General features: G+C 53.7%; 11 protein-coding genes across 11 annotated transcripts; 4 read left to right on the plus strand and 7 right to left on the minus strand.

The window, feature by feature from the left end:
* Positions 1-370: 370 nt before the first annotated feature.
* Positions 371-2,719, plus strand: AB675_8808 (Mediator of RNA polymerase II transcription subunit 10; the record flags this gene model as incomplete). The annotated part of the gene is made up of 1 exon (XM_018149286.1): positions 371-2,719. The coding sequence occupies one exon, from the start codon at positions 371-373 to the stop codon at positions 2,717-2,719; it is 2,349 nt and encodes a 782-aa protein (XP_018004717.1).
* A 645-nt stretch (positions 2,720-3,364) lies between these two features.
* Positions 3,365-3,976, minus strand: AB675_8809 (uncharacterized protein; the record flags this gene model as incomplete). The annotated part of the gene is made up of 1 exon (XM_018149287.1): positions 3,365-3,976. One exon carries the CDS (start codon positions 3,974-3,976, stop codon positions 3,365-3,367), a length of 612 nt encoding a protein of 203 aa, XP_018004638.1.
* Positions 3,977-7,456: 3,480 nt separating this feature from the next.
* Positions 7,457-7,877, plus strand: AB675_8810 (uncharacterized protein; the record flags this gene model as incomplete). Its single annotated transcript, XM_018149289.1, has 3 exons — positions 7,457-7,576; positions 7,626-7,667; positions 7,716-7,877. The coding sequence occupies 3 exons, from the start codon at positions 7,457-7,459 to the stop codon at positions 7,875-7,877; spliced, it is 324 nt and encodes a 107-aa protein (XP_018004518.1).
* A 345-nt stretch (positions 7,878-8,222) lies between these two features.
* On the minus strand, positions 8,223-8,741 carry AB675_8811 (putative 5-hydroxyisourate hydrolase; the record flags this gene model as incomplete). Its single annotated transcript, XM_018149290.1, has 1 exon — positions 8,223-8,741. One exon carries the CDS (start codon positions 8,739-8,741, stop codon positions 8,223-8,225), a length of 519 nt encoding a protein of 172 aa, XP_018004271.1.
* Positions 8,742-9,215: 474 nt separating this feature from the next.
* On the minus strand, positions 9,216-12,738 carry AB675_8812 (Cutinase transcription factor 1 beta; the record flags this gene model as incomplete). The annotated part of the gene is made up of 6 exons (XM_018149291.1): positions 9,216-10,469; positions 10,516-10,805; positions 10,880-11,250; positions 11,889-12,030; positions 12,132-12,189; positions 12,244-12,738. 6 exons carry the CDS (start codon positions 12,736-12,738, stop codon positions 9,216-9,218), a joined length of 2,610 nt encoding a protein of 869 aa, XP_018004354.1.
* Positions 12,739-13,966: 1,228 nt separating this feature from the next.
* AB675_8813 (Quinate permease) lies at positions 13,967-15,585 on the minus strand (the record flags this gene model as incomplete). Its single annotated transcript, XM_018149292.1, has 2 exons — positions 13,967-14,337; positions 14,397-15,585. 2 exons carry the CDS (start codon positions 15,583-15,585, stop codon positions 13,967-13,969), a joined length of 1,560 nt encoding a protein of 519 aa, XP_018004727.1.
* Positions 15,586-16,076: 491 nt separating this feature from the next.
* Positions 16,077-17,489, minus strand: AB675_8814 (uncharacterized protein; the record flags this gene model as incomplete). Its single annotated transcript, XM_018149293.1, has 1 exon — positions 16,077-17,489. The coding sequence occupies one exon, from the start codon at positions 17,487-17,489 to the stop codon at positions 16,077-16,079; it is 1,413 nt and encodes a 470-aa protein (XP_018004283.1).
* A 653-nt stretch (positions 17,490-18,142) lies between these two features.
* AB675_8815 (Juvenile hormone epoxide hydrolase 2) lies at positions 18,143-19,486 on the plus strand (the record flags this gene model as incomplete). The annotated part of the gene is made up of 2 exons (XM_018149294.1): positions 18,143-19,144; positions 19,229-19,486. 2 exons carry the CDS (start codon positions 18,143-18,145, stop codon positions 19,484-19,486), a joined length of 1,260 nt encoding a protein of 419 aa, XP_018004732.1.
* Positions 19,487-20,102: 616 nt separating this feature from the next.
* On the plus strand, positions 20,103-22,019 carry AB675_8816 (putative transporter; the record flags this gene model as incomplete). The annotated part of the gene is made up of 2 exons (XM_018149295.1): positions 20,103-20,682; positions 20,740-22,019. 2 exons carry the CDS (start codon positions 20,103-20,105, stop codon positions 22,017-22,019), a joined length of 1,860 nt encoding a protein of 619 aa, XP_018004656.1.
* Positions 22,020-22,948: 929 nt separating this feature from the next.
* On the minus strand, positions 22,949-23,608 carry AB675_8817 (uncharacterized protein; the record flags this gene model as incomplete). The annotated part of the gene is made up of 1 exon (XM_018149296.1): positions 22,949-23,608. The coding sequence occupies one exon, from the start codon at positions 23,606-23,608 to the stop codon at positions 22,949-22,951; it is 660 nt and encodes a 219-aa protein (XP_018004524.1).
* A 176-nt stretch (positions 23,609-23,784) lies between these two features.
* AB675_8818 (uncharacterized protein) lies at positions 23,785-24,769 on the minus strand (the record flags this gene model as incomplete). The annotated part of the gene is made up of 2 exons (XM_018149297.1): positions 23,785-24,470; positions 24,517-24,769. 2 exons carry the CDS (start codon positions 24,767-24,769, stop codon positions 23,785-23,787), a joined length of 939 nt encoding a protein of 312 aa, XP_018004581.1.
* Between the last annotated feature and the right edge of the window lie 26 nt (positions 24,770-24,795).

Consider the following 24,795-nt stretch of genomic DNA (forward strand, 5'->3'; position numbering starts at 1 on the left):
TTGTATAATCGTACGCATCAGCGATTTTTGCTTATTCTTTGTGCTTAGGGGTTCGCTAAATTTTGCTTACGCTTCGGGTGTGCTTACGGGTAGGCGTTGGCAAGTCACTGTAGCCAAGTGAAGTGCCAGTCCGGGGGCAGCAGGGTGCCTGCAGGCAGGCGCAACGGCGACCTCTTCTGCTGCCTTGACGACGTGCAAGTGACAGAGCTGCAACTTCTCAATTACTGCTGCAGTACTTTCTTTGACAAATTATTCTTAACACTCAATCCTCAATCAATTCGTTCGAAGCATTCATTTCAGGCCACGCAGCACGAAATAAGCGAACGTCGTACCTGTCAAACCACCAACCTATCCCCACAGCGCAGCCAACATGCCGCCTAAGAAGCGCCGGAGAAAAGCGCCGACTGGCGCCCATGTCGCTCAGCCCAAGCCTAAGGGCAAGGCCAAACCAAAGTACCACGCGCTGACTTCCACCAATGGCAACCGGCTCACGGTCATCTCTTACCCACCAGACCCTCCGCTCGGGCGGGCCTGGGAATACGAGATCGTCAAACCTCGAGTCCACAATGCCTTTCTTGCTCTTCGAGTACCGCCCGAGAGGTTGCGACCTTTTCTTGAGAAGTACGGGCCAGGATCTGGGCAGGGAGTCGCTGGCGCAGAGTCTGCAGACAGAGCAGAAAACTCGGAATACTTGGATTCAGGACACGAGGACACGCAGCAAGGGGACTCGAACGACTCACCAGACTTTGCTAGACTCGTTGAAACACCAGAGTCTTTGCGACAGGAGGCAGCGACACACCCAGACGACTCACCGGCCACACACACAGCCAGTGGTACTGTAGAAGGTACACAGCGACGCGACTCAGTTCTCGAGCCAGGAGAGATCCGGGAGGACTCGAATTTCTCAGCAGCTTCTAGCACCGCCAGAAGCCCTCGCAGCAAAGTCGTGAGCTTGAGATTGCCCAAGTCGTATTATCGACATACAGGACAGCCATCCGTTGAGTCACCCGAGGCACCGGATTTCAGTCCCATCACACCTTTTGGATACGAGGGTTTTACCCCATTGGGGCATGCTGGTGAGGGAAGTCCGTCTGACGACGTCGCTCAAGTTGGGAACGAGGTCGAAGTACCCAAGAGTCCTATAGCAGAGGTCCACGCTGAGCCAGTTTCTCCGGCTCAAGTCGAAGTCAGCCAAGATCGAGCTGTCCAGATCGAGAGCGAAGTCACAATAACAGCACCGAGTCTTGTACAATTGACCAACGAGAAGGACGTCTTTTCTGTGCACGAAGAAGTCTCAGCAAATACTGAAGCGGCCAGTCCTAGAAACCAAACCTTGCGGATTGAGAACGAGTTTTCGACATCACTTCCAGAGCTTGTGCCCGAAACCGAAGCTGAGCACCTACCGTTTGTACAAGAACAAGTAAGCCAGAATAACCTCGATCAGATCGACGACGAAACATTCACAGCAGCACCAAGTTCGATACCAGAAACCAAAGAAGGTTACCTTCCTTCTGTACACGAAGAAGTCCCAGCGAGCGGAAGTGAAAACCAGCTTGCTCGTCCTGAGAGCGAGACATCAGCCGCAGCGGCAGCAGCACAACATCTTGTAGCAGACTTCGAAGTCGCGCTCGTACCATCTGTACAAGAAGCTGCAGTCTCAGCAAAAGCCGCCGAGACAAATCCCAAGAACCAGGTCACTCAAGTCGAGAACGAACGTTCTCAAGATATAGTAGCACCAGGCCTTGAGCCAGAACGCAAAACCGAGCACATCCTTGCCGTACAAGAACGGCCCAGCCAGGATCGGGAAGACGAACGTGTCGAAGTCGGTGTCGCTCGAGGACTGCCAGTCACTGCTCATCATTCATTCGTCACTCTCGGATTCTCCCAACGACGATCAGAGTTCATAAACCACTCACTGAGCCATCCAGCATCCGTCCCTTACTCGAGCAGTCGCACCAGGCACACACTTCCCATCACTGCTCATCATTCTTACGTGACTCTCAAATACAACAAACGCAGAGCATCCGTCCTCGAACAATCGCCCAAACGTCCGAAGCGTCGCGGCAGTGCCAAACCATCAGGCACTCCCAGCCGAGGAACGCGCAACAACAGTGTCGCAACACCCACTCGGCGCAACACACGAGCTCACTCAGCCATCCCGGACCTCCCACCACCACCAACAATGGGCTCTGTCAAAGACCCCAACGACGTCTCAACCGTCATCAAAGACGTCGTCGACAATCTCTACGACGTCCAGTCCAAGACCCATGGCTACATTCCCGAGACTCAAGACCTCCTTGTCGAGCGCCTGACCGACCTCACCACCTCCCTCACCCAGCTCCGCGATTTGACCAATCGTCAAAAGACACCCAGCAACCCGATCCACGACGTGCGAATCCCCCCGGAAATTGTCGACTATGTCGATGAAGGCCGCAATCCCGACATCTTTACTCGAGATTTCGTGGAAAATGTGCAGAGAGGCAATGCGGTGGTAAATGGGAAGAAGCAAGCATTTAGAGACTTTAGTGTAATTTTTGCGCAGAAGTTGAAAGAGGGCATCAAAGGAGTCGATCAGCATGTTGATCGAATCATGGAGCAAGCTGGATTGGAAAAGGAGTTGGAAGAGGCAATGAGGAAGACCAATGACCAGAAAGCAGCGAACGCGAATGGGGATAGCAAGGTGGACGTGGTGATGCTGGAGAATGGACAAGGGAAGTGAGAGAGATTGAAGTGCTGTGCCGGCTGGCACGTTGCCGAGGAAGTCGGGAAGAGAGATTATGTTCAGGTTCGTAGAAGGGGTGCGACCATCTAAATATAGGTCACGGAAATCAGCAGGTTTTTGCAACATCAGTTGTCGGACTCTCAACGCCAGCCTGTACGGATTTGTCACAGGAGTACTGGCATTGAAGGACAAATGAGCCGAATGAGAGGTGGAGAATACCAAACTAAGAAGTCGACAGCAGCGGGCTGAGAGAGGAAGACCCGACTGTCGATTGCCCACGAAAGAGCTAGCGCTGGACAAAGGCATCACTTCCAAGGAAAGAGGATCTCGCAACGGGATTGTGCTTAAAGATAGCTAGGTGAGGATACATGTCTGTCTAGCTGATGCCACGCTGTTGAACCTAAACATGCTTCATGACACCGTGAGCTCGCAATGCATCATTCGGTTGTCGTCAATGCGAGACTTCGATGTCCAGATATTGGTGTACATGTTACACCTCTCGCGAGGAAGAATATACCAGATCATGAACCGTCGTCAACGCCAGTGCTAGTCGCAAAAATAAAGTCATACCCTGAAAAGAAGACAATGAAAAGGAGTCGACCTTTCATCGAAACGAATGGTAGTCAAACCCGAGCCGACACCTCAAGTGAATGCAAACCGCACACGCCTCCGCCGCGTGTACTCTCTCTCACGCTCCTGCCTGACAAGCGCCGCCCAGTCGACACTGTTGCTGCTACCACTGTCGTCGGCGGTCCCGTATGCGGACACGCTGCCCTCCAGTGTGGCTGGTGGCGAGGGCAGCGGTACCGGCAGCACCGTGGTGTCGTCAGCATAGGCAGTGTCGTTGTCAAGTCTTGGGTGGTGCTGATGAATGCTCACAGACTGCCTCCGCCTTTGCCGAGGCAGCGATCGAATAGGTTCCGTGCCATAGGAGTAGTATTCTTCGTGGCCACTGCTGCTGTTGCTAACAACAGAAGATGAGCTGGCGGTGCTGTCATTACTGCCCCTCCTCCGCGAAGAAGAGTCTCCAGTTCCGCTGCCGTAGTCACTGTCGGCCGTAGAGCGTCGAAGACGAGGTGACTCGTCATCGTAGTAGTGCGGAACATTGGCCCAGACATGCTGCTCTCTGGGGTATGATGACCTGGATGGTGAAGTCTCGGTCGCAGTCCAGGAGCCATGGCGTGACCGAGGGTGGATGGTCACGATGATGGGACTGCCACTGCGGTGCTTTCGGCGGACTGATGTGGACGGCATCGTGAGTCGGGATGGAGACTCCAAGGCCGTCGGTGCTCGTGTTGGGGTGGTCATGGTGTCGATGCGAGAAGTTTGGATGCAAGAGCGGAGAGCTCGCTGGATGAAAGCGCCAGCAGAGTGTGCACAGATGAGATGATTGTGCGAATACGCCAAATTTATGTTGAGTTTCGCTCACTCCTCGCCGAACTGCCGGACGAGAGTCAACTGCCCGAGATCCTGTTCTAGCGATGTTCGTTGGGTATGTGGCAGGCGGTGTTGTAGTCGTGGTCGCAACGACGCCTGTCTTCGACGTCGAGAAAGGTAGTAGTCTCAATTTATTGATATTGCCAGAAGCAACAGTGTGATGAATGAGATGGGAGCCAGCCGCAGGTATGGTGTGTAGTTCTATTCCAGACTGGACTTGACAAGCGCGGATGTAGGATAAGGGTTCATAATGCCAGTCGACATTAGAACGTCAGATCCAAGAAACCGGGAAAAGTTGGATACTGTTTCCGCCTCGGGTTGAACGACCGCGACAATCGTACACTGTAACATTTACTGCAGTTAAGACAGGGTTGGCTGGTGTTCGTCCGCGAATTGGGCACAACCGATCAAGACGTCAAAATGATCAGCGTGCTAAGCTTTTGCCTCACGACTTGATACCTAACCTTGCAGATCGTTACCGTATCCGGATTACAGCGATACGTTCGTATGCCAAGATGATGTAGAATTCAGGCGTCTTCGTGAATTTGGGATCGGAGACGAATGTGTCTGCGACATAGGTCTCGCGTGGTTGTCGACTTGCTGCCGCCTGGTTGGAGTGACACATGACGTCTGCGTCACGAGCAGACCGTTGCTAGATTACTGCGAAGCTACTTGTAGAGAGCGTCTAACAAGGGTAGAAGCGACAGCCGACGAGATGACGCGGGCGTGGGCGAAGAAAGAACAGTGTACATGCAGGGCTCGAGCGCCCTCGTCTGAAACGCCAGTACACGACAAGGACGAGCTGACAAAAGTGCTCACCCATGGCAGTCGATTCGACAGAAAGTAGTGGGCCGACCGCCTTGCGCATTTTGTCATGCGCTCCGGCGTCATCGCGCGCCATATCGAATGAACAAACCCGAAAAGGACGCGGGTCACTCTTGTCGGCAGTTGATATGCAGGGCAACCCCAGCTTCTGTGGTGTGTTCACCTCGCGCTGACTCGAAAGTCCGATGGCTGCTGCAGCGAAAAGGAACTTCGTCACAGGGACTGACAGGCATCGTCCGTCAGACATCAAGGACACTGCAGGTTACATGCAGCCGAAGAGCTTCGCCCAGTGTGACGTTTCTGTTCGGACCCCTCTCTTCTCAGTGAGCGCCAGCAGTCCGGGTCATGATAATGACGGCGATGACAGTTTGACGCCGCATACTGCATGAGCTTCTCAGTCTTCGGGCGATGCAGATGCTTGTCAAAGTGTTGCAATTGGTGCCGAGATCGCGCCAGTCAGCCGTGCAGCCCGAAATGTGGTTCGAGAGCACAAAAGCCAACCAGACCGCCCACTCTCACCGGACAGATTTGCTAGCGATAACGAGATACCGCCGAATTTTCATCATGTTATCCCAGATTGCTGCAGGTTTTCGCTATCCAAGACGTTATAGTTCTTTTGCCGAGCAGGGGATCCATGGCATGAACGATGCGACGCTGCTCCGCTTCGCCGCATTTTTCGAAAATGGCACCGACACTCGTCCGCTGACAGCGAACGTGTTAGGTGTCGAATAGCTCCTGTTGAGTCGAGAAGATAGCGATGTTGGGCAGCATGTCGCGCCGCTGAAAGGAGACAAGTCGTTTCCCGCCAAGCCCAACCAGGCGACTGCTCGCAGCGCTGTTGGCTGTGATCGGCGGAAGGCGCGATGCGCGCTATCTCGAAGAAGCTGCGTTGAAGAGGTGAGGCGCGCTTTGTCTTGATCGCAGTGCTGTACTTCGAGATCAGTCTCGGTTTTCGAGAGTTGCGAGTCTGTCAAGCGAAAACTTTGAAAGTCAGATTCCGCGGCTGGTGTAGAAAGCTGACCAAACTGCGGGGAGCGACGGCGATCTTAAGTCTAGAAGATCAGCGACTGCGCAGTAGATAAAGTACATCGTGCTTGTTATCGAGGATGATGCATGTATGTTGGGCATAACAAGGCGATCATCGGGCAGTACTGTGCATTGCTGCCCAACTTTCCCCAGACGAGGCTGAAGAGGCAGGGGCCTCCAGACAGGGTGCTGCCGATACACTACTGGTCCACCTAGATGAGTGTAAGGCAGTATCGACTTTCATAACATTGTGCATCGGAAGGTGAATAACTACTCCGATGTGAGCATAGTGCGTTGAGAGACGAGGCAAGAAGCTTTGGTTTGCCGCGTCGAACGACTTTTAGTGCTGTCGATCATGGACGATCTCCTGCCAAGACAGCTTAGAGCACACCAATCAGAGTAATGTACAGTACCAAATAGTGAGCTCTTCTTTCGATGTTCTTCCAGAGACAGTCCTACCGCATGCTCGAGGCTTCATCGTTCAGCACAGTCTGCTGTTAAGTCCGGTGAGCCACTGACAGCACAGTAAGGCGTCAGGTAGACCGGTCAGATCGCTTGGACAGCCATCAGAGCAGCAGGCGGGGTACAATCACATCTGCGGGACGAGTCGAGATCAGTCACTCTGCGATCGTTCGTGGCACTGTGGGAGCACCTTTGCGATTCCCGGCTTCCGTTGTTGGTCGGCTGCGTATTCTGTGATTCGATGACGAAGGACGAGCCGTCCATGCTGATAAGTCCAATTCAGACGACGCCCGCCTAGCGGGATCCAATCTGAGGTCTTGCGCCCACCAGATGTCGCTCAGCAGCTCGTAGAGCTGTAGCAACAGTCAGAAGTGTCTTCTAGTTGGCAGTGTCGTTCTTTCCGGTGTCGAACAGCAGATATGGATCCTGATATCGGCGACAATGTATCGGGCCACGTTGTCCCAGGGACACCGCCGACGCACAGCAAAATGCATCTCCCATGATCAGGACCGAGTGACCGTTGCAGATTGAACATGGTTTAGAGCCAGCATCGAACGCCCGATCATGCTCGCAGAGATGTTAGCTTTGCAGGGATCGAGGATCTATTGAACAGGGCGAGGCGCTTGTTCGCCTCACTTTCAAAAGTATGAGCCATGATTGGCCGAATTCGACATTCCGCAGCAGCACGGCAAGGCGACGAATACGTTGTGGAGTACTTTGAGATCGCGAAGGATGATGGCTGCTGTCATAGCCTTGAGCGTTTCATGCATTCAGTATTGGCGCAGGTGATGTTACGAATGCACGAGGAGATGTTGGGAAATGATACGTTGAGCCACTTTGATGCGAACCGAAGGTCGCATAAGAGCCTTGCTTTGCCTCGATGTCCCTAAGGTCTTGCTCGAGGTAAAGCGTCAGATTCATCCCGAGCAGAGCCGTGACCTTTACGCAGCAATCTGAAGCCCGGGTCACGGTGCTGAGTCAACCATGTCCGGCAACAACGAAGAATACTGGCTCCCCGGGTACGGGCTCTCACGCCATATCGTTTTCCGACAATTGCAATATTTCATCGGCCCATCGGCAACCGTCAGACCATTCAGCTACCACGTATGACTCTCGGCAGAACCGGCGAATGTTGTTGCTAATGTCTCGACAGGGCCGAGAGGGATACCTGATCAAGGGTGCACCGTTGACTAAGGTGAGTAAATCTTGTTGCTCAGTCGAACATGATGTCTGATGGGTCCAGAAACAAATTGAAGACCTGCGGAAGCAATCCGAGGAGTACGAGAAGCAGCAGTCCCTGAGAATGTCAGGTCGTCGAGAAAGCTCAGATGACTCTGCCGACATCAACACTCCCATCATCGTGAGCAACCGAGGTCGTGGCTCCTCATATCGACCCTATCGATGACACTGGAAATTGAGGATCCCAACGGTGAAAACTCCAGGATGACAAGCCGTGCACGTCCCTCACGAAGCACGTCGTCTCGACTGGCCCACACTGAAGGTAGCGGCCTCAGGGTATGAGACATCATGGTTAATCTCGAATCCCAAGAATGGTCTTTGAATTGGCCGAAAGGTGACATGAGAACTGCGACATGGCGAGTACGGCAACAAATTGTTGCGGTGGCGATCGATGCAGCATGAGCAGAGAACCAATTTCAGGGGCCGGGGCCCTGTCATCTCCGTAGAATGCCGATTGCGAATTTGATGATCACTCGCTCCATTGCCGACCACCGGTGAAGTCGTCCTACTCTCATGAACCGCGGTAAGAACTGAAATTCCACGGACCCAGCAGGACAGGCACATGATAATGCCTCTCACCCTTCTTCACATAGAACTTGACTTCCACCTCCGGCCAGAAGCTCTCCACGCCTTGATCCTCGTACCACTGCCCCACTGCGAACTTGATACTGAATGGGACCTTCTCGCCCTGCTTGTAGTCTTCGAGCAGCTCGTGAACGGACTGATGGCCCGCAGTAGCAGAGGAGGGTGACCACTCCTTCACACGGCCGTCGGCGTCAGTGGTGGCGTAAAAGGAGACGACAGGCTGTGGGGAGGCGGTGGTCGCGGGTGGGGTGAGGAGGGAGAGGGTTGCAGGCAATGACGACGCAGGTGTGCCGGAGAGAGTGTTGAGGACGTGGCAGGTTATTGGGGAGGATGGCGTGGGAGACATGGCGGTGGCGGTCGTGGGTGTAGCTGTGGTGGTGAGGGACGATCTGATGGCTTCGAGACGGGAGGTTGCTGTGATGTCGGTTGGCTCTGGGGCTGGCATATGCGTGTATCGGTAATGTGTGTACGCGTTTGAGAACTTGCGCCACTCGATTGAGAGACGGGAGAAAGAGTGAGAGCTCGCTCGGAGGGCACCTGCCTCGTGAAGCTTTTAAAGCAGCTGCACCTCTGATATAAGGAAACCGCTATCGAGATACGCGTGCTCGTCGGCCAGCCCCGCCTGTCCTGTCCCGGCCCGGCGTATCGTTCGGCCGCTTCCGGTCCAGATGTCAATCACATGTGTGACATGTGCTTGTACGTATATTCATCCGCATAATTTTTTACCATCTACCTACAGAGGTCCCTACTGGTGCAGCAAGCTCTTTACTCATAGTAAAACTCTGTACGCGACGTTTCGTGGCCGTGATCAAAGGTGCTATTGCATCAGTCTTTCCCTCACTTCTTACCAGCAGACTGGCAGCTCAATGTACTCAACGGATCAAGACGACTGGTGGGTCGTTACATGTGTTGACGTGTATCATAGATTCTCGTCCAGAAACTCAGTGAACCACGAGGCTGGAGGATCCCAGTCGGGTAGACCGAGGTCAGACAGGTCGTCAGAGACCCTATGGCCTGTCTTGCCCGCCGGCGTAAACAGTATGCCGTCGACACCGTGACTCTGATCTTCTTGACCATCTCGACAGGAGCTGTCAGAAACGTCCGCCGATCGAAGTGCCGGCAGCGGTCCATTTGAGGCTCTCTTCCTGCATGCCAGAAAGCTTGAGAGGAGGTTGACACCAAACGCGGCATGTAGATGACGTTCCCGTAAGCCACGCAGAATTTCAATACAGTCCTGCAACCTTCTGCAGACCTGGTCAGGATTCTCTGCGCTAAAGTCTTTGAAAGTCAACGCAGCCTGCATCAGCACGGTCACCGACCATCCGGGCAACAGATGCAACAGATTTCGCCACTGGACGTGCTCGAAGACCGAGAGCATCTGCGCTGCGCTAGACCGCGCCTTGAATGGGTCGGGTCCTCGTGCTTCTTTCTGATTCGAGTCCACACTTTGTTGATGTTGTCGGTGAAGAGTGGACGTTAGCATGTGATACAGCAACCTGACCATAGCGGTGTGGATGAGTAAGATCGTTGGTTGGTTGTCAAGGCTTGCTGTTTGCTCACCGATGAATCTGTCCCAATATCGTTCGGACCACGAGGCCAGAAGTGCTCCGCACTGGTGAAGGCCTGCCAGGTCAGTCGTCTTTGGCTTTGGCACCAGAAGCAACGTAGTCTCGCGTGTGCTTCCGTACAAAGGACTCTTGTGATGGTAGCGCAGCCTCATTATTTGGTCAAGCTGCTCCCATAGGGCAATTTGTGCGATGCAAAGCTCGGCAAGTTGGTGTTGGATGGTTGTGTCCAGCAGAAAATGAGAGGATCGAAACATTGCGCTGACTCCTGGTGAAGGTCCACGAATGTCGAAGTCCGAGATCACGAGCCCTTTCCAGAGACATTCGTCGTCGCTGATCAGACTGTACTGTCGCATGCCTATCGCGCAGGCACGATCACGAATAATGCAACACCACCACAGGCGTTTCCACAGTTTGTGGTGTCCTTTGTCAGACGAATCAGCGCTAGGCTCCCGGTTGAGGCATATGTCTATGGCAGTTCTGTACGCTATGCCAAGCCAGTGTCGTAGGTGTTTCAAGCCGTCTGTGTCTTCATGATAGTATGTCATCAGGAGCAGGCATTGGACGAGGATCAATCGATCTTGCTCGCAATCGAAATCATATAGTAGCTGTCACAGTCAGCCCACGTCAAAGGAAACCATATGTGTAACTCACCCGTAGTCGGCGATAGATGGTCTTGGAAAGCACAGATGCGCTGCTGTAACCCGCCTCTGATAATAGCGAGTGGTTCATGAATGGGATGCCTGCAAGCACCACCGCATACAGTAAGAGCAGACTGATCTTGCCGCTTTCGCCATTCGATGCTATGCAGTTAAGCTCCTTCTGAAGGTCCAGTAATGGTGTCAGGGGATATACGTAGTCGATAAACCCCGTGATCGATGAGACTAGCACGGACTCACATGGGAGGTCCCAGACTCCTTTGGCTTCCAGAAACTTGAAGTCCTCTGAAGCTATGTTACTGTACAGTCGATCACGTATGCTGGCAGAGGAGAGCTATGGAGCGCCAATGGTTGCAGACTCATGCCGGGTAATGACAATGCTGGAGTCGAGAGAGGAGGTGTTAGCATATGTAGTTGCTCGGCTCTACGATGTGCACTCCCTTCATCTGTCAGGGAGACCTGCGTGGATTGTTTGGCAACCAGGTCTTCTGCAAGGTAGAGATTCTTGGGAAATTCGGTGATGTCTGCTCCAGCATCGCCACGACGAAGGCTGTTCGGGGATGGCGGCAACTGAGCAGCTGAGAGGCTCACGTGTGTGATGCCATCCTGGAGCGATTGGAATAACGAGACGTCTGTGGGTGCTACCAGCAATCCAGTCGCATCGTTAACCAGCCCTTCTGAGTGCATTTGAGGCGGAGAGCGACAGGTGGAATCATCGGTCGGAATCTCTCTGTTGCTCAGGGTCAGGTTCAAGCATCGGATAGGGCCAGGTGAGCAACACACCGCTCGACATATTTCCTGGCACGCTTACTGTCTATACAGCGAGCTTGGAGACTCAGTCAGCGGATTTCCGGAAGGAAAGTCAGGTTGTAGGTATGAAGCACTTACTTTGTCTATCTCGCAATTCGTACAAGGACTGCCCTTGCGTATCAGGTCACATCGCACCTTCCGGCTTCGACACTGCGAGGTAAGAATTAGCAAGAGCCAAAGTAACAGGGACCAAAGGGCGATCCCTTGGCCAGGGTTATATCGTCAAGGTGTTTGTTGCGATACTTGTAGTTGCTTACCTGCGTGCAGGCGCGGGATGCGCGCAAGTACTGATTGGACCGCCGACGTGTAGGGTGCTCGAGGACCATCGTTGTAGTCCCAGGACGGTATACATGTAGCTACGGGAGCACTGCTATGCAATAGAAATAGTCTAGAGATGGCGTGCTATAAGAGGCTCGGTACCGAGCGGGGAAAAGGCACTAAGTTGCTGAGTTCTACCCGTTTGGGGATCAATATGAACTTGAAGCCTGTGCCATCGCCGATGGAGCCCATTGGAGAGGCTTTAGTAAGCGACTGGGAGAGTTCACCAGCGCTTCCTACTTGCTGTAGTCCTTCATCTTGGGAGATATCAGTATTTTGATGTGCTCGTCTTTGTTGTGGATCAGCTCCTCGAAGCCGTCCCTCACAATGTCTTCCAGCCCTACTCGACGCGTGATCATCTTCTCCAGACCAGTGAACTTGCCTATAACGCCATCGTTAGTTTCCTTTCCGTCTGAAGCTCTGAATACTACTTGCCCTGCGCAAGGAGTTCCATCACTTCTTGAAAATCCCGTCGGTTGTAACAGCACGAGCTGTAGAACTGTACCTCCTTCCGAAAGAAGGGATAGTATGGAATTGAGACCTGTTTGTCCATTGTCAGTGACGTGCCCAGATGGCTAGGAGCACGAAGCCATACCGAGGATGACCACATTGCAACATTCACGAATCGCCCTCCGATCTTGATGGCGTCGAACGCGTCATCCGATGCCCTTTTGCTTCCCGCACAATCGAAAACGATATCGACACCAGCTCCTTCAGTAGCTTGCCGACACTTGTCGCCAACATTCTCCGTGAGCGGGTCGACGATGACATCGACAATGTCCTCTGCATAAGTACGTCTTTTCAAAGTAGGCTCGCTCAGTATGATCATACTTGCACCGTGGGCTCTGAGCGTCAGTGCCATTGCATAGCCAATTGGGCCACCTCCAGAGATCAAGACACTGATCTTTTCGTTCGCAAAGTCTGCACCAGAAGTCTTGATGCTGTGATGCGCAACGGTCAGAGGCTCGATGACGGCGGCGTCCTCCAGATGGATGGTATCCGGCAGCCGATAGACCATGTTGGCATCGACTGCCACGTACTCGGACAGCCCGCCACCACAGGCACCGCCACTAGCCCCAACAAAGCCCATCTTGGGGCACAGATGATCCCTGTCTGATTTGCACTGCTGGCAGGCTTCACAAGTGAAATGTGGATCTACCATGACAGCATCGCCAACCTTCAGCTTCGAGCCATCTGGAGCACTCTCGATCCGGCCGCAGAGTTCGTGACCCATCATCACTGGGAGGTGGCCTCCTGTCAGTGGATGAGGCTTCTCTGGCGTTGGTACTCCAATAGGTCCTGCGGTCAATGCTTGCGTCAGCCTTGTCTTATGGTTTAAGATGTTCGAACACGTGTGGACAAACGCACCAGATAGATACTCATGGAGGTCACTGCCGCAAATCCCACACCATTCCACAGAGACCACATATTGACCTGGTCCCGGATTCGGCTTCGGTACATCCTCGACGCGGATGTCGCCTTTTCCATAAAAGACGGCTGCTTTCATCACTGATAGAGTGCCTCAACCAGAGACAGGCCATTGTGGGCAATCGATGCAAATGCCAACAGGTACACGCGTAAAGTAGTACTTGAGCGGACCAGCATCAAAGGCTTCACCATTGCCGCCTACGGTAAGTCGAATAAGCTTTTGTGTCGTGAGGCGGTCCCTCGGGAGCGTATAGCTGACATAGCCAAGAGCCCTCCCGAGGTCGGCTGCCCATCCAGGTGACCGGGTACCATGCACATGCGCATGCATAAGGACCCAGGCCGTGGACACAAGTCCTGGGCGGTTTTCACATTTAGGACTGGGAGCTGCTCATTACAGATCTCCAGGCCCAGGAGGGCGCTGAAGGTCAAGGAACTTTTGCCGATCAAGTCGACAGGTTTGAGATGAGCTTCACTTGAGTGTTGAACATTCGGAGAGAGATATTGAGAAGGCCTAGCGAGGGCGGGCGCTGAAGGACTTTTGACAATTTAGTTGGAGAAAACGCCCGGCTCTTGCTCCCACAGCTTGGGTGCCTAGGCGGATGTAGCTCAAGCGGCGTTACGACGCATGGTGTGCGCGATGATCTGTAATCACCATAACGCTACACATGGGTTTGGAGGTGGAGAATCTGCTGCAAATTTCATCTTGTTTTGTTGAAAATCCCCATGCTCTGGGCACAAGTACCAAGACTTTGTTGTTCTCGGACTAGATCTACCTCTGAGCAAGTGACTTATCTGTTCGCAATTCTGCGACTATGGATCAGTGCATCTCGCGAAGTGCTCCATGACACAATCGTCCAGACATCGCGGATTGGTTTCGAGCATGATAGCTCTCAAGCTGTCTCGACATGGGTTGCCTTGGCATCATCCAACTGCTCGAGGCCTTCGGGCGACTTCTCAAGAATAGTGACAGTGTTGAGTTCTGGCTGCGAGTACAGCTCATCGGCATCCCCGAACAGTCTCGCCACTTCCTCGAGTGGCATGCCTAGCGTATTTGGGAAGTAGAACCAAAGCCAGGTTGCCGCAACCATACCGGGGATGCAGAAAACGAGGTAGAATTTGTAGCCAATCTTTTCGAAAGCAATGGGCGCAACTTGCAGCCAAACGATATTGATAGCGCAGATGGTGGCCACGCCCACCACGACGCCTTTGGCACGGATATGGTTGGGAAACATTTCTCCAAGTGAGCAGAACTGCACGCCATCTAGTCCATTCATGTTAGTATTCGCGACGACTTGCAGGGGAAGAGAGTGTAAAGCTTACCTAGTCCGAGTTGATAGAAGCAATTCACCAAGTAAATGAAGGCAATAGTCGCACTCAGCGCAGGTTGATTGGGATTTTCGAGGGCCTGCGGAGAAGCAAACTTCCCGATCAACCCACAGACTATGGCTAAGCACATGGCGCATCCTCCAACACCGAAAGACAGCAATTTGTTGCGCGGGAACCGATCAATGAGAAGGAAAGACATGAATCCAGTGCCGAGTGCAACCACACACCATCCGATCTGATACAGAAGTTGCTTGTTCGTGTCGAACCCCAGAGAAGCATAGATCGTAGGTCCATAGTTCGTAACAACAAGGATTCCCGAGGTCTGGATCGAAAGCGCCATGCCCATGGCGAAGAGCGTGCGCTTCCGGTAGCTTGGCTTGGCTATCATGGACAACCATGTGCTGATGTGGTGGCGATCTGCCTCGATTGATTGCCTGATCTGTGCCGCCTCGACCAGAACTTCCTCTGGCATGTGCAGTCGCTGTAGCACTCGAGCGGCCTCCTCGTGGCGATCCTTCATCATCAGCCATCGCGGAGACTCCGGCAGCCAATGGATACCACTGAGTAGTGCCAACACCCAGAACAGCTGAAGAATCATGCCGCCACGCCATCCCCAATTATTGGTAGGCGGCAGATGATAGAAGGCGTAGCCGAAATATGTGGCGACGTTGTAGCCAAGCAGGAATCCAACATTATGACAGTCCACCAGAATGCCACGGATGCTTGGCGGAGAAACCTCGTTCATCCAGATCGGGATGGCCGTGACGATGGTCCAGCCGCCCCAGCCAGCCACGAAGCGGAAGGCAAGGAACATGCCGATGCCGGTGCTGCCAGTCAGTCCTGCGGCCGCGACCACATTCACGACTGCACAGTAGACAATGGCCTGTTTGCGTCCGTAGCGGTCGGCAATTATAGAGACTGTCCAGACGCCTATGAAGCCCCCAGCTTGGTACAGAGAGTTCATCAAGCCTGCCAGAGTGCTAGCATCTTCCCGTGTGTCGAGCTCGAAGTAGGAGATGAAAGATGGCTGAGCTAGAGTAGTCGCTATGATAGAAGCACTGTACCCATACTCGATGGATCCGAGTGACATGAAGAGGATGATGAAGACATTGTACCAACGGAATTGGCGTTTGTTCGAATGCTGGACGACCGTCGGCATCGTTGGACCCTTGAGAGCGCTCATATTGCTGATTTTCCTTCCAAAATCCACCCTGGCCCGTAGACATAATTCAAGTTGGGGGTTGGGTATATGTATCTCGTTCGCGTCGACTCTTTCGCCGAGGCCGTCTCCTTGAGAAGGCGCGATCCGAGGTCGAGTACTGCGGCCGCGTGTTTTTCATCTTTCCCGTGGACAGACACAGCATTGTAATGGATGTCTCACTCGTCGCGACGTAGTATGCGGCTAGTATGAAGTCCCCGCAGCTGTCAAGCGTGTGTCAGCCATCCCCACGGGGTATCAATCAGAGCTTCAACCCGAGGTGACATTCACACGCCTGAGCTCCACGCGCGTCAGTAACCAATAGTATTGCTTACCGAGGATGCTTTTTTGACGTGCTGACCGTCGGAAGCCCAGTCAGTCGGTCTGGGCGTGAGGGAAGCTTTTAGCCACGTTGGCACGCTGTAAGGCACGAAGCCCGCTCAGTGATGTTGTCCAATCTCACCCTTTCGCAGTCCTCACAAAGTCTTGTCAACATCATACAGCACATCCGTTCGAATGATGTACTTCACCCCTCTCGTCACACCCGAGCCCTCATGTAACAACGCCCCCTTGCCCTCTCCATGCGGAAACAACGCCACCGCACCAGCCACAGGCTTTACGGGGTACGCATTCATAACCTCATCACTGATGCTCGGCGTGAAGAACGTCGTCTCCCCGGCGTCGAAGTCATCATTCAGATACAGCAGAAAAGTATACAGACTTGACTGCTTCGCATTCGCCGGAGACGAGTCATAAACATAGCTATCGTCAACAGGGTTGATCCCAGACGGAGGCCACGCACCGTCAATGTGGCACCGGTACTCGGCACCGGGGACGTAGCGATAGACGCGGAAGCGGCGGTTGAGGCCTCGGACCTGCTTGCCGTCAACTTCCGAGGGAATGAAGGATTTGACGCGCTGCCATAGGCGGTCGTGGAAGGATGTGTCGATGATCCAGTAGAAGTTGTGCGCGAGAACGCTAGTATCTTCGCGCGATGCCATTATCGGAGCGTCGGGCGTGAAGCCCACACTCTGGCCTGCGGAGACGATGCGGGAACATTCTGCGGGGTGGAGAACGTTCTTGATCAGGGAGAGATTGGGCACGACCGGGTGATTGTGCAGTGTGGTGGACGGTGCATCGTCTGCGAGGAGGATAGCGTCGTCTTGGGAGGCGTGTAGAATGGCGGGATGGAGATTTGGTGGCTTTCGTTGTGAGCCGGGAGTGGTTTCAATAACACGGAACTGTTCGGTTATCTTCGCGGAGCACACCCAAGGTTGGTTTGGCATTTTATTTCGAAGATCCCACACGTTCAGTAGGCGTATTGGGTCCGTCGTAAAGCCCACGCCATCTGTACTGGTATCAATAGGACCAGAGACCCGTAGAATCATAGTGAGTACTCTCAGCCGCTCTCGATCTCTGGCTGTCCACTCGTGCGCGTGGCTGATTCCGTCCACCTTCATTGACAGTCCGCTCACAACATCGAGATCTCGAACCCATCGGCATATGGCACCGAGTTTGGGATACTGTGCTCGGATGCGCATCTCCGCAAGAAGAACGAGAGCGTCTGTGTATTTGCCATCGGACAAAGCGGCCGTGATGCGTGAAGTGAGATTTGAGTCTTCGGAAGAATTGACGCCGACAGTACAAGCTTGTCGGAAGTCGTAGATGGCTACTCTGAGGTCTTTGCAGGCTTTCGATTTGATGAGGCTGGGGTACTTTGAGAGTGTCGCGATAGTCTCTGTTGTGATTTCGAGGTCCTCGTCGGCGATGACGGTTTGGAGACTTCTTGGATCGCTGGTAGCATTGTCGGGCGGCGGCGTAACAATGCTGTCGGTTCTGCTGGACTCATGAGCTTGTCGCTTCCGTTTCAGGGATTTGTTTCGACCCATCTTGGCGCTGATCGGGACGTGAGTATCGGTCGTGGAAGGGCAAGCGGGCTCTATTGATGTCAAGGCGGGGGAGAAAACTTCGGAAATTATGCTCCACGTACAGTGGCAGCCAATGAGCGCACTTGCCGAGGACCTTATTTCGACGGCAACATCGAGCCTGCCCTAGGTACCCGAGGACCCCTGCAAGAGTTCTGATTGAGGTCGAACATCCACGACCCCTCTGCTCGTCCAAACCAACAGCCCGATGGCAACGGTCCGGCTCTGGAAGATTTGAGGCTTTGGAGCAGCCGAAGGCAGGCGCTGAGGTCTTCATGCCTGCGTCGCGACGAAGCTAGCTTTCCGACGTGTCAGCAGCTTTCAGGGATTCCCAGCAGAGAAGGCAGGTACGCTGTTTTCTCCCTGGCATAATCGCATCTCGTTCGGCAAAGCAATCGGACAGCGCACCGTACAAATAGCATGCGTCGGGTCGGACTGTCATCACGATATGGATCAACCAAAAGTGCCAGAATGTATACGCGCTTGCCCGGCAAAGTCCGTAGCCGCTAACGTTGTCCACCCGCAAGATGTCATCTCCAAGGAGAGCTGTTCCCTTCTTCCATCCTACGCATACCTAACCTGATATGTATCGTTAGACTAGCCACTGACACGCCGCTATGAACTTGGAGTACGAAGCAAATTTCGAAGAACAGGTTTTACCCTTCCGTATCAAGGTCAACGAGCAGTTCCTAAACACGACGAAGCTGAAAGTCTCTCTGACGCGCTTCGTCGACACCGAGCTCGAGCAGGCAGACTTCACCGATGGACCACCTACCAAGACAGCGCGTGAGTTGGCACAGTATTGGACGGAGAAATACGACTGGCGATCGGTAGAAGCCAACCTCAACGCAGAGCTCCAGCAGTTCACCGTCATCGTGAAACCATCCTCTAGCCCAGCCAACTTCAGCGAGGATGTCCCACTACACTTCGTCCACCACATATCAAGTAGAGCAAACGCCATCCCACTGCTCTTCGTTCACGGCTGGCCCGGGTCCTTTCTGGAAGTCATCCCCATCATCAAACAGCTTACCCATCCTCCAGATGATTCTCTCCCCGCCTTTCATGTGGTCGCACCGAGTATTCCAGGCTACGGCTTCAGTCCTTCGCCAAGAGTCCCAGGCATGGGCTACCGCGCTGTGGCAGCTGCGTTCCACGCCCTGATGACGCAGAAACTTGGCTATAAGAAATACGTCTTCCAAGGTGGCGATGCGGGAGACCTCATCAATCGCTACGCAGCCCATGACTTTCCCGAGAGTGTTGTCTCGGGCCTGTCAAATTTCTGGGTTGTACCTCCAAGCAACGAGGATTTGGAGATGTCCCAACAGCACAAGTTTCCGGAGGACAGCGATGAGCAGTACTTCTGCGCTCACTGGTCAGATTTCTTCAAGTCCAGTTGGGGCTATGCTCAGATTCAGCAGACCAGACCATTGAAGCTCGCGCAAGGCTTGACTGACAGTCCGGTTGGGCTCGCCATGTGGATCTATGATGCGGTCTTCACGGGCATCGAACCGGCTCGCCGCGAGGAAGTCTGGACCATGGATAGGGTGATCACTTGGACGATGATGGAGTGGCTGAATGGTCCTTACGGGGCATTCTCTCTGTACAAGCAGGGCGCAAAGGTAAGCCAAAGTCACAACCCAAAGTCTGGTCTTCACAGGCCAGGCAGAGTCTGCAGTACCAAAAGGAATACTCACAGACTCCAGGACGGTGCGATAAGCACTGACACCATAAACCCTCTGCCGTTCGTTAAACAGCCGGTCGCCATCTCGCTATTTCCCTACGACATCTGGTATCGATTGCCCATGAGATGGGCACAGCGTGGAGGCAATGTGGTGCAACGAAACGTGCATGCCGAAGGAGGCCACTTTCCGAGCATTACAAACCCTACCGCACTTTTGCAGGATATCTGGAAGTTCTTCGGCGACGCAAGTCTTTCGCGTACAGATACTTTTGCAGGGTGAGCTAGTGCTGCATGGATCATCGCAATGTCTCTCGCAGGCATAAGCTGTGTTCTCCGCATTCATCGTTACGAATTACTGCATTAGAGACGGTTGATATGACCTGGACGTGATAGCCATCGTCGGCGAAAAGTTCACGTGCTTGAATAGACCTCTTCTGTCTTTGGCCTATTCGGGCCATCAAGAATAGAGCTGTTCTGTCTCAAATGCGCAACCCGAACCTTTGAAATCGGAAGTTGATCATCCGCCGCCAGCATACGAAGTACTCTGGTGATTTCGTTGCACAACGTGCTTCTCGGATGGCGCATTGACCTTATGTCTCTGTTATCGATGACGACCGCTGGACGAGCCTTGATAGCCAACAAAACGATGGATATGCTGACCTCAGCCCACGCGTGTTGATGACCCCTGTCTCGGTTGAGCACGACATCGCGCCCAGACTTTCGTGATCGAACCGCGATGGCCTACACGTGCCAATTCGGCGCCTAATCTGGCCCAAATGCCTTCTGGTAACATGGCTTTGGTTGCAGCTGACACTCAATAGCCCGCGTGATGCATTTCCGCTGCTTGCGACATCTAACTACTCCGCTAGCATGAGCCATAGAAGCATATAGTCCTTATGGCGGGGTGGGCCGCGGGGCCTCCTGTCTCAGACGATGGCTCGAGGTCGAGGACTGCTTCATCAGCAGGCGAATGGGTTGAGTTCGATGAGCTTGGACCGTTGACAATTGACGAGATGCCTTTACTTAGAAGACATGATGATGATGCGGACGACCACGACTTGGCGGACGACGACCCAAGCACAGCACTGCGCATGTCCGCGGAACTACCATTGCTCCCAAATCATCCATCTACATCCGACAAGTCGCTCGCAGCGGCTGGTAGTCGCGGCTCAGGCTTCAGCTTCCGGCAACGGCGGTTACCACATGACGCCGACGCTATAGCGACGCAGTCGTCCGTCTTCGACAACCCTGATACCGCCAAGCACTACCAGCCACGCTCGGACTGGGAGAACATCCATCGCTTCGACCCGAGCGCGCGTTGGAGCTGGAGCGAGGAGGACAGCATCGTCCGGAAGATCGACTACAAGATCATGCTGTTTACCTGTATCATGTTCATGGTGTTGGAGCTTGATAGAGCCAATCTGACGCAGGCGGTGACTGACAACTTCCTGGACGATTTAGGGCTTGACACTAATGGTTCGTCCCGAATTGCCGAATGACCTCGCAACTTCAACCTGTACTGACGATGGTCAGATTACAACTGGGGCAACACAATCTTCAAATTCAGCTTCCTCTGCGCAGAACTCCCATCACAGCTCATCTCAAAATACCTTGGTCCCGACCGGTGGGTCCCACTGCAGATGACACTATGGAGCATTGTAGCCTGCAGCCAGTTCTGGCTCTCTGGACGCGGCACATTCCTCTTCACCCGGGCCCTTCTCGGCACTCTACAGGGAGGCTTCATCGCCGACATGATTCTCTACCTCTCCTATTTCTACAAGCACGGCGAGTTGAGCATCCGCCTCGGCTTCTTCTGGACCGCGGGATCACTGTCCGACATCCTCGCGAGCATTCTAGGCGCTGGCCTTCTCAGATTACGAGGCGTGGCCGGTCTAGCCGGCTGGCGATGGCTATTCCTCATCGAGGGCCTGCTCACCCTCATTGTAGGCCTCATCGCATTCCCAATGATGCCTCCCGGCCCCTGTGAGACTGCCGGTTGGTTCCGCGGTCCCAACGGATGGTTCACACCCCGCGAAGAAACCATAATGGTGAACCGCATCATCCGCGAAGACCCCAGCAAAAGCGGCATGCACAACCGCGAGCCCATCACGCTCTCCCTCCTATGGCAGTCCCTGACCGACTTCGACCTCTGGCCCCTCTACGTCCTCGGCCTCAACTTCGAAACACCCCTGACCACACCCTCGCAATACCTCACCCTCATCCTCCGCAGTCTAGGCTTCAGCACACTAACAACCAACCTCCTCGTCGTCCCCTCCCAACTAGGCCACATCCTCACCATGCTCCTCTTCGCGTATCTCGCCGAAGTCGTCGGCCAGCTATGGCTCTTCGGCCTCCTCGCCCAATTCTGGCTCCTCCCCATGCTAGCCATAATCTACACCTACGACCTGAACGCCATGAACCCCTGGCATGCATGGCTCATCCTCACCGTACTCCTCGCCTGCCCAAACGTCCACGCAATCCAAGTCGGCTGGAACAGCCGGAACTCGAACTCGGTTCGAGCCCGGACTGTCAGCGCCGCGCTGTACAACATGGCGGTGCAGACGAGTGGCATAATTGCGAGCCAGATCTATCGCGAGGACGATCGCCCGAGGTATCGGAGAGGCAATCGCACGCTGATTGCGCTTTGTGTGCTGAACATCGGGTTGTATTTTACTACAAAGGTGTACTATACATGGCGCAATCGTCAGAAGGAGAAGACATGGAGTGTGATGACTGACGGCCAGAAGGCGAGGTATCTTGAGGCAAACAAGGAGAAGGGGAACAAGAGGCTAGACTTCCGCTTCGCGTCGTGATCCCGGCGTATAGATCGCTGCCATCTGTAGCGCTTGCATAGAGAACGAAGTGCACTGAGCATGCTGCCTCGCTGGTAGCTCCAACTACCAGTGCTTCCGATATAGTGATGAAGTTCTTGTCATCCGGCGTCGTAAAATGCCAAGCGAAAGCGGCCTGCGTTCATGAGTATATATTCCACAACTTCGCACGTTATAGCGTCTCCAATACCGCAGCTCATCTATCACGCCGTGTATCCCTACGGATCATGGAATGATCACATTCGCGCTCCTGTCGAAGTGTCCAAACGCATGATACTCAAATGGATGCAACATGGCAGTGCAGGTAATGCAGTCAACGGGAAAAGAAGCAGTGGAGCGGAAGAAGAGCAGCTATCTGAATGTCCTCACCAGGATTTGTCTCACATTTCTGACTATGAATTGTAACAACCCGGGTACTATTTCACAGGTCCACCTGTTCCTGCAGGTTCCATCTAGTCCGCTACAGCAGACATCACCCGATATTCATTGAGGACAATTCCCTTTCTTGACAATTGTGGAACATTCGCTATTGGTTTGCGTGCCCAATTGGACGCAAACGATCGCTTAAAGAGTGGGTCGTACGCTCGAGGCCTTCAAACCAGTGATTGAATCCTCTGAGACCTACAGGTCATAGCGGAAACCTGGAAGACAGCCGAGGCGCGAAGGAGAAGAAGATCGAAATCGTCAAAAGCAGAATCTCCAGCACTGCGAATTCCATCAACAGAGCGAGCGTGAACGCCTCATTCGGTGCTTGAGACAAGCCGTGGCTAGGTAGCCGCCACCTCCCAGGTCATGTATCATGTCAGCCGACACGCATACAGTTATGTCGTCCCCAAAGTTCCCGAACGCCTATCCATCACGGACTATTGTACATTAACGAGAGTGGCTGTCAGTGATGGCATCCTCCTCGATCAAGACATCGCGAAAAAGCTCTCGTCGCCCATCATGTCGGTGCCAGCGTAGCCATAGTCCAAGAAGGCATCGAACTCGTTGCGGTCGTCGGGCTTATCAGGTTGAGTGAGACCAGCTGAGACCATATTTGATGTCATTGGCATATCAGCGAAGTCGAAAGCAACCATCTCGGGTGGTGGACTCGAACTGGTCTGTGACAGAGCTGGCAGTGATTGGGTGTTCGGTCGGCCAGTAGCTGCATTGTGCAAGTTCGGACTGGCCATGACTTGTCTTGGCTGAGCAGGCAGAAGATGTCCTTCGTCCATCATTTGCGATGCCTGGCTGAGTTCCTGGTGCAATTCGATTATCTGACTGTTCGCAGGCGAAGCTTGTGCTGGACTGGGATGATTGCCTGTGCTGAATTGTGGGCTCTCCGGCGGTGTGAAGGTGAACATGTCCGGTGGGAACGACGAAGTATCGGTGGCCAATGTAAGATTGTTGTTGGGTGGAACGCCGAAGAACGCCATATCGCCGAATGGAGAGCTGTCACGTACACTCATGTTGTCCTCGGTGGGTGGAGAGTCCCAGCTGCCAGGTGATCCAGAAGAAGATGACGAAGCATAGATGCCCATCTCGTTGGCTTGTCGAGTCCGAGCGGCTTTGTCCATGCGATCGTCCATCTCGGGACGGTGCTTCCTAGGCCGACCTCGCTTCTGGGGCTTTCTGACGGTGCCTTCGAACGCTCCAATACACATGCCCCGTTGTCGATGACGAGTGAGGGCATCATGGCGTGCGAAAGAGTTGCCGCACAGGCAGGGGTATGGCTTGGTACCAGTATGGATCTTAGCATGTCGCTTCAAGTCGTGGCCACGGACGAAGCACTTCCGACAGTGATCACATCGGAACTGGCGATCGCTAGGTGAGTCTGCACATGAGACTTGATGTTCTCCTTCCTACCGAAGCGCTTGTCGCAGTCATCAAACTTACAGATCCACTTGTTGTCGATCGGGTCAGGGCCTTCGATGTACTGAGCGATGTCGTCGAGTGTAACATTGGTCTCCTCGATGGAAGCTTGAATACCAGGCTCGAGATGAAGATCCGAGATCGAAGCACGACGCGGCGACAGAGCAGGTCGATTTGGCGAATGACTGTTGGATCGATTATGTGTTGAGGTAAGAATCGGAGCTGGCCGAGTTTTGAGGTTGCTGACTGAGGCTGGAGGGGAGCCGGTGGGATCGCCAAAGAAACCCATGGGATCGGTGTTGCTTGTCTCACGTTGCGGTGAGGGACTTGGCATATCGGCAACATCAAAGGCCTGGCTCTTTGCGGGTGTCGGGAGCATAGACTGCTGAATCATGCGCCGTGGCGAGGCTTGTTGCTTCCGTGGTGATTCTTCGTGCTCAGCAATGCCCTGAAGGGAACGACCTCGCTGCATTGAGACAGGGACGGGCGAATGAATGGGCGGAGTGGCCTGTTGAGGTCGTGGGAAATGCATCGGTTGTTGATTGACAGTCGCAGTGCATGGAGGAGTCAGCGGGAATCCTGCGCTGTGTTAGTAACTGGCATCATTTCTTGCTAGTCGACCTACCAATTTGAAGTTGATCTGCGGGAGTATGTGGTCTCATCCGCAAGTCGGGCTGAGACATTCTACGACCATCGAATGCACCACTCATTTCATGGACCGAATGAGCATTCTGGAAGTAGTGTTGGCTGTTCTCGTCTACACGGCCCAGGTCTGAAAAGTTGCCTTGCATGGGACTCATGGCTGGGCTCGTGTTGTACGCGAAGTATGGTGATGAAGGGAACTGCATGCTCTGAGACTTGTACATGGCAGCATTCATTGTCATTTGTTCGAACTGACCGTTCG

Source organism: Cyphellophora attinorum, assembly GCF_001299255.1.
Source record: "Cyphellophora attinorum strain CBS 131958 chromosome Unknown Contig3, whole genome shotgun sequence".
In the NCBI taxonomy this organism is placed as follows: Eukaryota; Fungi; Ascomycota; class Eurotiomycetes; order Chaetothyriales; family Cyphellophoraceae; genus Cyphellophora; species Cyphellophora attinorum.